At 39.5% G+C, this 12390-nt stretch overlaps 1 protein-coding gene across 1 annotated transcript in view; it reads left to right on the top strand.

The window, feature by feature from the left end:
• LOC132864640 (alpha-2-macroglobulin-like) overlaps positions 1-12390 on the top strand; it is a 36232-nt gene that overhangs the window by 18650 nt on the left and 5192 nt on the right. The window contains exons 15-22 of the mRNA XM_060898056.1: positions 738-863; positions 5973-6069; positions 6328-6445; positions 6720-6945; positions 7031-7157; positions 8056-8177; positions 8265-8316; positions 8429-8512. Of these exons, the coding sequence (XP_060754039.1) occupies positions 738-863; positions 5973-6069; positions 6328-6445; positions 6720-6945; positions 7031-7157; positions 8056-8177; positions 8265-8316; positions 8429-8512 (952 nt within the window). The remainder of the gene's footprint in view (positions 1-737; positions 864-5972; positions 6070-6327; positions 6446-6719; positions 6946-7030; positions 7158-8055; positions 8178-8264; positions 8317-8428; positions 8513-12390) is intronic.

Here is a 12390-nt window from a genome sequence, read left to right as displayed (position 1 = left end):
GGGTGTGAGGGTGACATGTCAGATGCTGAAGGGGGGACAGGGGTGTGTGTGCGAGCAGAATCTGTGGCAGGGGGCAGAGGGGGGAGGAGGGGCAGAACAGGGAGGGAGTTGAGCCTCCTGACCACCTGGTAAAAGAAACTGTCCTTGAGCCTGCTGGTTTTGGCCCGGAGATTCCGCAGTCTCCTCCCCGATGGCAGCAGACTGAAGAGGCTGTGAGATGGGTGGGTGGGGTCACCTGCAATCATGATGGCTTTGCGGGTGAGGCGGGAGTTATAGATATCCATTAGAGAAGGGAGAGAGACACCAATGATCCTTTCAGCTGCTCTCATGATGCATTGCTTTTGACACAGCTTTTGAAAAAGTCAGGAGGTGTGTTTGAAAGGGTGCAGTTCTTTCTGCTGTCATATCCAGCTTTGAATGATATGGAAGGAATAAAACATGACAGGAGGTATTGCTAGCAAAATAATCCATGCCGGGGTGGTTTGATATAGCTCAATGTGAAGCATAGTGGTCTTCAGAGACTTGAGAGAAAACTTGAAAGCTACTGTCAGGATCATTATATTATAGAACTTATGTATTGTACTCATAGCAACTATACTAATGTGTTTTATTGGCATTTATTGAATAAAACATCTTATTTTAATGTATTAATAAATGTAACAGTCACAAAGTCATTTTTGTGTTTTGAGACATACTGTATATTGCCTTATAATAATGACAAACTATGTCTCCCATAGATATTTAATTTGTTGCCAGTGACAACGGTATCGGATTACCCCTATAGCGTCGAAGATAATCTGGAGTGCTTGTATGTTAGACCTCGACGGGCTGTACCGTTTGACCATGCTTACGATACATTAAAGGTAAATGATTGATTGGTTGTAAAATGTTGTATAACTGATGACTGAAATGTATGTGTATGAATGTTTACACAACATACCTGCAATATAAAATCAATCATAACAGAAAATAGTATTTACAAAATATGCCTTTAGATTTTGTTTCCATGGAGCCTAATCTAGGGGCGGCATGGTAGTGTAGCGGTTAGCACTGTTGCCTCACAGCAAGAAGGTCCTGGGTTCGAGCCCAGTGGCCGATGAGGGCCTTTCTGTGTGGAGTTTGCATGTTCTCTGCGTGGGTTTCCTCCGGGTACTCCGGTTTCCCCCACAGTCCAAAGACATGCAGGTTAGGCTAATTGGTGGCTCTAAATGGACTATACGTAGGTGTGAATGTGAGTGTGAATGGTTGTTTGTCTCTATGTGTCAGCCCTGCGATGACCTGGCAACTTGTCCAGGGTGTACTCCGCCTCTTGCCCAGAGTCAGCTGGAATAGGCTCCAGCTTGCCTGCGACCCTGTAAAACAGGATAAGCGGCTACAGATGATGATTGGATGGATGGATGGATGGATGGATGGATGGAGCCTAATCTACCCCTGACATGATATAGCTAGGTGATATGGGGTACCGGCTGATCATTTTATGGTCCAATCTAATTCTGACTAATGTTGATGTGTGCAAAAATTAATTTTGGATGGATTAATTTCTGCACTTTTTGCAATTAAAAGTGCAAGATGTGTGACCCACTCATGCTTTTTGGGTGGATGGATGATCGTGTCATGTCATTGGAGATGATAGACAATGTAATTACTGGAAGAGTTTTATTTAAAAACATGCTGGCAAACAGATCCAAATCAGTAATCAAAAATCAGAGTAAAGAAACAGGCAGTGGTTAATTGAGGCACAGAGAGGATATCAAAGGCTGAGACAAAGGGCAAAATACAAAACAGAGTCAAGAACCAGAGTAGCTAAAGACAGAACAAAGGCTTGGTAACACGAGGCACAAGGTAAGCAGATAAACAGTCTGTGGTCAATTTCAAGTTTGGTGTTTGTATTTGGAGTCCCTTGAGGTTCTGTTAACTCTCAATATAGTCTGTCACTGCCGGTGAAGCAAGCCATTTTGAGGTTGAAAAACCAAAATAAACTCATCAAAGAAATAGCATGTGGCCAAATCAACAATTTAATACATTATTTTACAAAAGAACAAACTGGTCAGAGAAGAATATGAAGAAAAGGAAGGAACTGCAAATGATCTGAAGCATACCGCCTCATTTTATGGTGTGGGTATACAACCCCGATTCCAAAAAAGTTGGGACAAATATTTTCCATCAGTTATTTAAGAACATGAAAATGAAAATATTTTACTAATTACACATAAATTAAAATGTTTCAATCATTTTTCTACATCCCCGATTCCAAAAAAGTTGGGACAAAGTACAAATTGTAAATAAAAACGGAATGCAATAATTTACAAATCTCAAAAACTGATATTGTATTCACAATAGAACATAGACAACATATCAAATGTCGAAAGTGAGACATTTTGAAATTTCATGCCAAATATTGGCTCATTTGAAATTTCATCACAGCAACACATCTCAAAAAAGTTGGGACAGGGGCAATAAGAGGCTGGAAAAGTTAAAGGTACAAAAAAGGAATAGCTGGAGGACCAAATTGCAACTCATTAGGTCAATTGGCAATAGGTCATTAACATGACTGGGTATAAAAAGAGCATCTTGGAGTGGCAGCAGCTCTCAGAAGTAAAGATGGGAAGAGGATCACCAATCCCCCTAATTCTGCGCCGACAAATAGTGGAGCAATATCAGAAAGGAGTTTGACAGTGTAAAATTGCAAAGAGTTTGAACATATCATCATCTACAGTGCATAATATCATCAAAAGATTCAGAGAATCTGGAAGAATCTCTGTGCGTAAGGGTCAAGGCCGGAAAACCATACTGGGTGCCCGTGATCTTCGGGCCCTTAGACGGCACTGCATCACATACAGGCATGCTTCTGTATTGGAAATCACAAAATGGGCTCAGGAATATTTCCAGAGAACATTATCTGTGAACACAATTCACCGTGCCATCCGCCGTTGCCAGCTAAAACTCTATAGTTCGAAGAAGAAGCCGTATCTAAACATGATCCAGAAGCGCAGACGTCTTCTCTGGGCCAAGGCTCATTTAAAATGGACCGTGGCAAAGTGGAAAACTGTTCTGTGGTCAGACGAATCAAAATTTGAAGTTCTTTATGGAAATCAGGGACGCCGTGTCATTCGGACTAAAGAGGAGAAGGACGACCCAAGTTGTTATCAGCGCTCAGTTCAGAAGCCTGCATCTCTGATGGTATGGGGTTGCATTAGTGCGTGTGGCATGGGCAGCTTACACATCTGGAAAGACACCATCAATGCTGAAAGGTATATCCAGGTTCTAGAGCAACATATGCTCCCATCCAGACGACGTCTCTTTCAGGGAAGACCTTGCATTTTCCAACATGACAATGCCAAACCACATACTGCATCAATTACAGCATCATGGCTGCGTAGAAGAAGGGTCCGGGTACTGAACTGGCCAGCCTGCAGTCCAGATCTTTCACCCATAGAAAACATTTGGCGCATCATAAAACGGAAGATACGACAAAAAAGACCTAAGACAGTTGAGCAACTAGAATCCTACATTAGACAAGAATGGGTTAACATTCCTATCCCTAAACTTGAGCAACTTGTCTCCTCAGTCCCCAGACGTTTACAGACTGTTGTAAAGAGAAAAGGGGATGTCTCACAGTGGTAAACATGGCCTTGTCCCAACTTTTTTGAGATGTGTTGTTGCCATGAAATTTAAAATCACCTAATTTTTCTCTTTAAATGATACAATTTCTCAGTTTAAACATCTGACCTGCCATCTATGTTCTATTCTGAATAAAATATGGAATTTTGAAACTTCCACATCATTGCATTCCGTTTTTATTTACAATTTGTACTTTGTCCCAACTTTTTTGGAATCGGGGTTGTATATGGCTGCCAATTCAGCTGGTTCTCTTGTATTTATTGATAATATAACAAAATGCTTCAGGATGAATTCTGAAGTATATAAGGTTATCTTATCTATATTGGTGGACAACATATACAAAGTGTCGCAATTCCTGCTCCATTCACCAAATTTGGATATGAATTCCCTCAAAGTTGAGTTGAACATATTTGATTTTTATTAAAATGAACACTTTGAACTCAGTTATTATTTAATTTCAACTTCAGTGTACTGTAGTTGACCACTAAAATAACAATAATTTTGTCCAAATATTTGCCACTGCTGTCAAAATCAACCTGTCAATTGTGATCTACCGGTCGATCGTTGAGGCATTTTTAGTAGAACACAACCATCTACGTACTGTCAATGATCGCAACACATTAAAAAGAAAAAAAACATGTGATGATAAAATATACACTGGTTGGCAAGTTTTTAATTGTGCTACATATTTTACTGACGGTATGCATCTCTATTGGCAGGAAGTAGCTCAAGAAAAAGCATTAATTCTGGCCCATTACGGTTATGAAATTAGGTTACCTTTGCAGATAACTGTTTTGGCTGTGTCAACCTGCTGTTTCAGCTCATAGCTAGCTAACATTAGCTCTGTCCATGTTCATCAATGAGTGAACTCTGTTCAAGAAACCATAGTGAAACAATGAAAGAAGATGAAAATATATCATTTCCATGCCTAAAAGGAAAAAAGGAATTTGCTTTAACAGCGGTTAAAAAAAAAAAAGATTGCCTGATTGATATGCCATCAGGTTTTAGCAATGTCCAAAAGTAATTTGGAGTGCCATCATGCCACTTGACATCTGAAAGCCAGGAGCTCATTCAGCCCCAAGAGCAAACTGCGAGAGAAAAGAATTTAAAAGTTAAAATTGTGTTTTAAAGCCAAGCAATCACTTTTCACAATACGCACTAAGAGAGCTAAAGCTGATACCAAGGCTTCATTCAGTGTAAACCATCTCCTAGCCAAGTACAAGAAGACCCACTGAGGGTGAGTTTTTAAAAGAAATGATGACTGTCACCACTGACACATTATTCACAGTCTGTAAAAACAAAGAAGACAAAAATGGCAATTAACAGTGTACCTACTGGTCCAGCAATGGTAGTGAGAAAAGTGGAGTTGGTATCCAAGGATATTTATGATCAGATTATCAAGGATTTACAAATGCTTTCACACAAATGGAAAAATTCAAGTCCAAGCACTGCACACGTCTACTTGATAGACACCTGAACATTACTGTAAGTTGGCAGTCTCAACCGATGCTCCAAATTACAAGGCTTTGCCAAGATTACAAGGATTAAGAAAGTTCGGGCACAACCATCATACTGACTAAATGAGTCAAAATATTAACACTGTGGCACTGTACATGTTGTATTAATAGTATTAACATGCTTCTGTTTCTATTGTTGTCTAACTGTCTCACTGTGATTATTGAATCCTATACTGGCCAATGAACTGCTTTACTATTCATCCATTCACTTCCCATGCCGCTTATCCATTGTGGGTCTCAGGTGGGCTGGAGTCAATCCCAGCTAGCATTGGGCAAGAGGCAGAGTATACCCTGGACAGGTCACCAGTCTATCACAGACAGCCATTCACACCTATGGCCAATTTAGAGTAGCCGGTTGACCTAATCCACAGTAGGTTACTCTCTCCCAACCTCAAGTGTGTCATAGTATATAATTCCAAAGTGACTGAAAGTGGGTTCCTCCTTACGTAGGATGTGCTTTGGCTTGCCAAGTCTCCATACCCCAACCAGTCTTTCCCAAATGTCAGCAGTCTCTGTAAACTGTGAACTGGTTAGCGCAAAAGTCACTCCCTTTCTCTCTGCCAGCATCCCCCTCCATTATTTGAATTAGTTTTAACAAATTGCTTAAGTTGTTGATATAAAAATTTATATGAATTGATATAAAACTACCTAAGGTGTTTAGAAATAACTCTACAAGTGCTTAGGAAAGGTTAAATGTGGAAAAAATGAATGCTCCCTTTCAGTACATATTAATGAATTTTATTTCATTTGAAACTATTTGGTTGACTAAGTAATCTACAATAATAATAATAATAATTCTTACTACACTGATTATGACTTATTATCACTTGACAGAGAGTGGGGCTCAAGATGGCAACAAATCTGGCTGTGAGAGAACCTTGGTGTCTGATATATAAAGGCGTGGAATATCGTCGATCATATCTATATTATGGTACATCCAGGCCCTTTTTCAACTTTGTCTATATAAATTATTGTTCAATAAATAGTGCAGTTTCTCAATCATACTGAGATCATGTGATGTATATTGCATTAAAATGCATTGTACAATAAATGATGACTAAAGCTGATATCAATATACATTTGTGAGGTACATAGCTCTTGTTGTTATTTGTACTAATTATTCGAACAAATCAAGATGTTACTACGTTAAAAGAAGCACACTAATAACAAAATTTTTGCTCATTTTCAGATTCACCACAGAGAATGGTATTCTCAGACGTTCGTGGAAATTATCTAGATGATGAACCCATTGAGACAGTTCGTAAATTCTTCCCGGAGACTTGGATATGGCAACTATCTGAAGTTGGGTTAGTGAATCGGCATAGTCATTAATTTTGTTGATTTTCTTTGTGCATTTTAATCAACTACAGATCGAGTACATCATTAAAATAAATGTACCGATTGCTTGAAGCATTAGTAGTGCTTCTGAGCATACGTGATGACACTGACTCTTTAATTTTGTTATGGACCCCAATCTTTTAGCAGTTTTATTAGCATGTATTAACTTAACTAGAATATACTGAATAATCCATGCTGTCTTTTTGATAAGTAACAGAAATAGAGTATAATGATTTTTCACAGGAACTCTGGATCAGCACATCTTCCTGTCACTGTTCCTGACACCATCACTACTTGGGAGACAGAGGCTTTCTGTGTTTCCTCTGTGGGTCTGGGACTGGCTCCTCCTGTTCAGCTCACAGTATTTCAGCCCTTCTTCCTGGAGCTCTCATTGCCCTACTCCATTATTCGGGGAGAGGTTTTTGAGCTGAAGGCCACTGTCTTCAATTATCTTTCCAAATGCATTATGGTACTGTAAGGCCAAGATTTTCTCTTCACAAGTATTGTGCCACTTATAATGCATAGTAAATTAATCACCCGTGCCTCATTAACAGGTTAAAGTGACTCCAGCCCCCTCCTCAGACTACACTCTGAAGCCCTCTTCTGATGGCGAGTATACATCCTGTCTGTGTGCAAACGGCAGAAAGACCTTCAAATGGACTCTGATTCCCACTGTGCTTGGTTAGTCCTACAATTCTTTCACAATCTTTCAAGGGACTCTATAGTTTTTGCCAGTGCAAGCCTAAATCGATTGTACATGCAGACATATTAATATTTTTTGTTGGGTGAAAACGAATATTTTCCAATATACACTATTTTATACTCTGATATTCACAAATGAGCATACTTATCCCCTTTGGACGCAAGGAAAAATGCTATGGAACTTCATGCATACAATTGTACACATTATGTCCGAAGGGGTTGAGCAGATGTTAATGGAATTCTGAAGAATTCTTGCCTGTTATACTGTACGTTCCTGGTGTATATAGCTGCACGTTTGCTGGTATGACAAAGCAAAGTCTAAATTTTTTATTAAAGTTCTACCAAATATTCATTCTCCAGGGTGTCCAAAAAGCCAGGAACCAATGGGAATGCTGAGCAAATATGTTGATCTGAATATGTTGAGCATAATTCACAAAAACATGATAGAGCACTTTAGGAAACATGTAGAGCATAAGGATGAGCATGTAGAGCATATAATGTAAATAACTACAAAATCATGTACACGTATGTGTAGCTTTACTCTAGTTGGTTCCTGACTTTTCAGACACCCCGTGTACTGTGCAGCGTATGCCCATAATTTAAACAGCACACAAGCAATATTTCAGCCTGTAGCCATACTGTAACAGTGCACAAAACTTATATGGGTTAAAATGCAAACATCATGAAAGTTCTAATAATTTCTAAGAGGGGGAGAAAAACATTCATTGGCTTACCAAAACTTATTTTCTAATACACAGTGACAATCTTATTTTTTTCCACACCACGTGGAAACAGGGCCTGTGATCACCTGTATGCTGTAATGGTAATTTTTCTTAATTATAATTACCTTCTTTTGACACCTGTTCTTACATCACAGGAGTCTTGAATGTGACAGTGAGTGCAGAGGCAGAACAATCCCAGACTGTGTGTGACAATGAAATTGTGAGTGTCCCAGAGAGAGGCCGTATTGATACAGTTACGCGGAGTCTGATTGTACAGGTCAGTGTCTTAAAAATAAGCATAACCTTAAATCTGCAAACCTGTTCTTTATTAAGCTATGATCTAACAATACTATATCACCTTTAGGCTGAAGGAACTGAGAAGACAAAGAGCCAGAGCTGGTTATTATGTCCACAGGGTCAGGCTTGCAAATATTTTTATCTTCTTATCCAGTCTGGTTGATTTAAAATTGATGCACACAATATTTTACTGCTCAATAATAATGGAGCTGCCTTTCATCTTATTCACAGGCAACAGTGTTTCAGAGGAGCCGGAGCTGATTCTTCCTGATGATGTAATAGAGGGATCAGCGCGAGCTTCTGTTTCAGTAATTGGTAAGGGCTTGAGAGAAGAACATTTTAACGATAAAGTACATTTTTATGATGTGTATATGATGGAAATAGAAATAATATTTTCACCTGAATAAAATAGACAGAAAACAAAACTAATGTTTGTCTTATAACATCCTACATGTCTTATGCGAATGAATACAAATAAAACACAACACTTTATGATAAGAAGAGCCAATAGTGTGCACCAGTGGTTTATGCCTTTTAGTGCAATGTGATTCACCTCTGTACACTAAGCTATTCATGCGCTGTAATTAAGGTAATACCTTTTTCACAGCATGGTATTCAAAAACCTGCACCTGCTGTAGAGTGGTTGGCATGGTGCTGGAGGCTTCATGTTCCTCTGTAAACCAAAAGTCCTCCAACTAATGAAACTAGCAATTTACCCTAACAATTTTTGTACTTATTCTGAACCAATGATTTTAAAGGGGCATGAAACACTCACCAGCCACTTTAATAGGAACTAGTTCTTGATTCTAAGATATCTCATCTTGGCTGGCAAGAGTGGAACCCAATGTGGTCTTCTGCTGTTGTATGCTGAGATGCTTTTCTGCTCACCATGGTTGTAAAGACTTGCGATGAGTTGTGATATCCTTCCTGCCAGCTCAAACCAATCTGGCCATTTTCCTCTAAAAAATTCCTATCAGCAAAGCGTTTCCACCCACAGAACTGTCACTCAGTCAATGTTTTTTTTTCTCCCCACACCATTCTGTGTAAACTCTAGAGACTGTTGTGTGTGAAAACCCCAGGAGATCAGAGGTTTCTGAAATACTCAAACGAGCCCGTCTGGCACAAACACCCATGCCACAGTGAAAGTCATAGCGATCACGATTTTTCCCATTCTGAAGTTTGAAGTGAACATTAAATGAAGCTCTTGATTTGTATCTACATGATTTGAATCATTGTGCTGCTGTCAAGGGATTGGCTGATGAGATAACTGCATAAAACAGCAGGTGTATGGGTGTATCTAATAAAGTGGCCGGTGAGTGTAGGTGCCATTGGTGAATTCCATTCCTAACAGGTAATATACAGTGTATAATATAGATATATTGAGTTTCTCTATTGCCTATTGAATAGCAAAACAGTTTTCTCAATAGTTGCATAATTATTTCCATTGGAAAGCAACTTATTGCAGATTTCCATCACAGGGTGCCAAGTTCAATCTTTTTTGAGTAGTAAGGATAGGACAGCTAATGCTTATATCAGTTGCATCTGTCTGCAAATGCTGAAGGTTTTCTTGGACTCTTCAGTCCATCTGATTTGGAACCAGGTTGCAATGCCATCAACTGAAGGCAAGGCAAGGCAAGTTTATTTGTATAGCGCATTTCATACACACAGGCAATTCAATGTGCTTCACAAAAAATAAAAGCATAAGAACAGTAACAAAGAATTAAAGTAAAAGTAAAATCATTAAAATCCAAGATTAAAAAGAAATTAAAGAAAGTAAAATCGGGGCGGCACAGTGGTGTAGTGGTTAGCGCTGTCGCCGCACAGCAAGAAGGTCCGGGTTCGAGCCCCGTGGCCGGCGAGGGCCTTTCTGTGTGGAGTTTGCATGTTCTCCCCGTGTCCGCATGGGTTTCCTCCGGGTGCTCCGGTTTCCCCCACAGTCCAAAGACATGCAGGTTAGGTTAACTGGTGACTCTAAATTGACCGTAGGTGTGAATGTGAGTGTGAATGGTTGTCTGTGTCTATGTGTCAACCCTGTGATGACCTGGCAACTTGTCCAGGGTGTACCCCGCCTTTCCCCCATAGTCAGCTGAGATAGGCTCCAGCTTGCCTGCGACCCTGTAGAACAGGATAAAGCGGCTAGAGATAATGAGATGAGATGAGAAAGTAAAATCATTAAAATCAAAATTAAAAGAAATTATGTTAAAGGAAATTAATTACACTTTAGGTAAAAATTAATCAAGTGAAAGCATCTGAAAACAGCTTTGTTTTGAGCCTGGATTTAAAACTAACAACAGCAGGAGCATTTTTAATATCATCTGGAAGTTGGTTCCAAAGCTTAGCAGCATAGCAACTAAAGGCTGCTTCACCACACTTCGTTTTGACAGCTGGTATTACTAGCAAGTTTTTCTCTTGTGATCTTAGAGACCTAGTTGGTGCATATAATTGAAGCATATCTAGTAGGTAGCTGGGTCCCATCCCATTTAATGTTTTAAATAGAAGAAGTAATGCTTTAAAGTCAATTCTATAGCTCACTGAGAGCCAGTGCAGAGACCTTAAGATTGGAGTGATATGGACTACCCTTTTGGTTCTTGTAAGAACCCTTGCTGCTGCATTTTGGATTAGTTGAAGCTCTTTTTAATGGTCTTTTTTGGAAGACCTGTGAAAAGGCTATTGCAGTAATCAACCCTACTGGAGATGAAAGCATGAATAAGTTTTTCTAGATCATGCTTTAACATGAGACCCCTGAGTTTAGAAATGTTTTTTAGGTGATAGAATGCAGACTTTTTTACCACTTTCATATGACTGTTGAAGTTAAGTTCGCTGTCAATAAGGACACCAAGGTTTTTGACAGTATCCTTTGCTTTAAGCCCCTTAGTTTCAAGAACAGTGGCAATCCTAAGCCTTTCCTCCTTTTTGCCAAATATAATTGCTTCAGTTTTATCTGCATTCAGCTGAAGAAAATTGTGAGACATCCATTTGTTAATTTGGTCAATGCATCTATGACAGGGGTGTCAAACCTGATCCATAAAGGGCCTTGTGGCTGCAGGTTTTCATTCCAGCCATGCAGCAGCACACCTGACTTGGCTCATTCAATCAACTGAACTGTCTTCACACAGTCAAATACTTGCAGCCACACCCACCCTTGATTAAAGGGTGGGTGTGTCAGTTGATTGAATAAGCCAAATCAGGGTGCTGCTGCATGGCTGGAATTAAAACCTGCAGCAACACGGCCCTTTATGGATCAGGTTTGACACCCCTGATCTATGAAGAGACTCAAGAGGGGCATAGTCATTAGGTGACATAGCTAAGTAAAGCTGAGTGTCATCTGCATAGCTATGGAAGTTTACTGAGTTATTCTTAATAATTTGTCCAAGTGGGAGCATATAAAGGTTGAATAGTAATGGTCCCAGGATTGAGCCCTGGGGAACCCCACAGTTCAAGGACACGGGTGATGAACTGTGGCCTCCAATGGCCACATAAAAAAATCTTTGTTGTAGGTAAGATTTTAACCAGTTGATTACTATACCAGTAAATCCAACCCAATGCTCCAGTCGATGTAACAGTATGGAATGATCTACCGTGTCAAATGCAGCACTTAAGTCTAAAAGCACCAAGACTGATGTTTTACCAGCATCAGAATTAAGACGTAGGTCATTTATGACTTTAGTAAGAGCTGTTTCAGTGCTATGATTGGCACAAAAACCTGACTGAAACTTATCAAAACATCCGTTTAATGTCAGGAAGGCAGTTAATTGATTAAAAACAATTTTTTCAATTATTTTACCAACAAATGGCAAATTGGATATGGGCCTGTAGTTGTTGAGTACTGAGACATCCAGGTTATTCTTTTTCAGTAGGGGTTTTACAACCGCTTTTTCAGAGATGAAGGAAACATGCCAGTTCGTAAGGAGGTGTTGATAATCTGAAGTACCTCGTCTGATATTAGGTGAAGAACAGATTTGAAAAAGACTGTAGGTAAAATGTCCAGTTCAGATGTGGAGGAGCTGAGACTGAAACTGAGGTTTCTTTATTTCCACAGTACAGCCAAATTACAGCTGTATGGCCAAATGTTTGTGGACACCTGACCAGCACATTTATTTGTGGGCTTTCCAGATATCAACATATGCAGTTTCTTCCTTTACTCCAAATGGCATTCCAAGATTAAATCACTTTCCTTACCTGTGTTGTATGGC

Source organism: Neoarius graeffei, chromosome 17 (genome assembly GCF_027579695.1).
Source record: "Neoarius graeffei isolate fNeoGra1 chromosome 17, fNeoGra1.pri, whole genome shotgun sequence".
Classification (NCBI taxonomy): Eukaryota; Metazoa; Chordata; class Actinopteri; order Siluriformes; family Ariidae; genus Neoarius; species Neoarius graeffei.
Note: the sequence above shows the minus strand (reverse complement) of the source record. Positions and strands in the feature narration are given on the sequence as shown.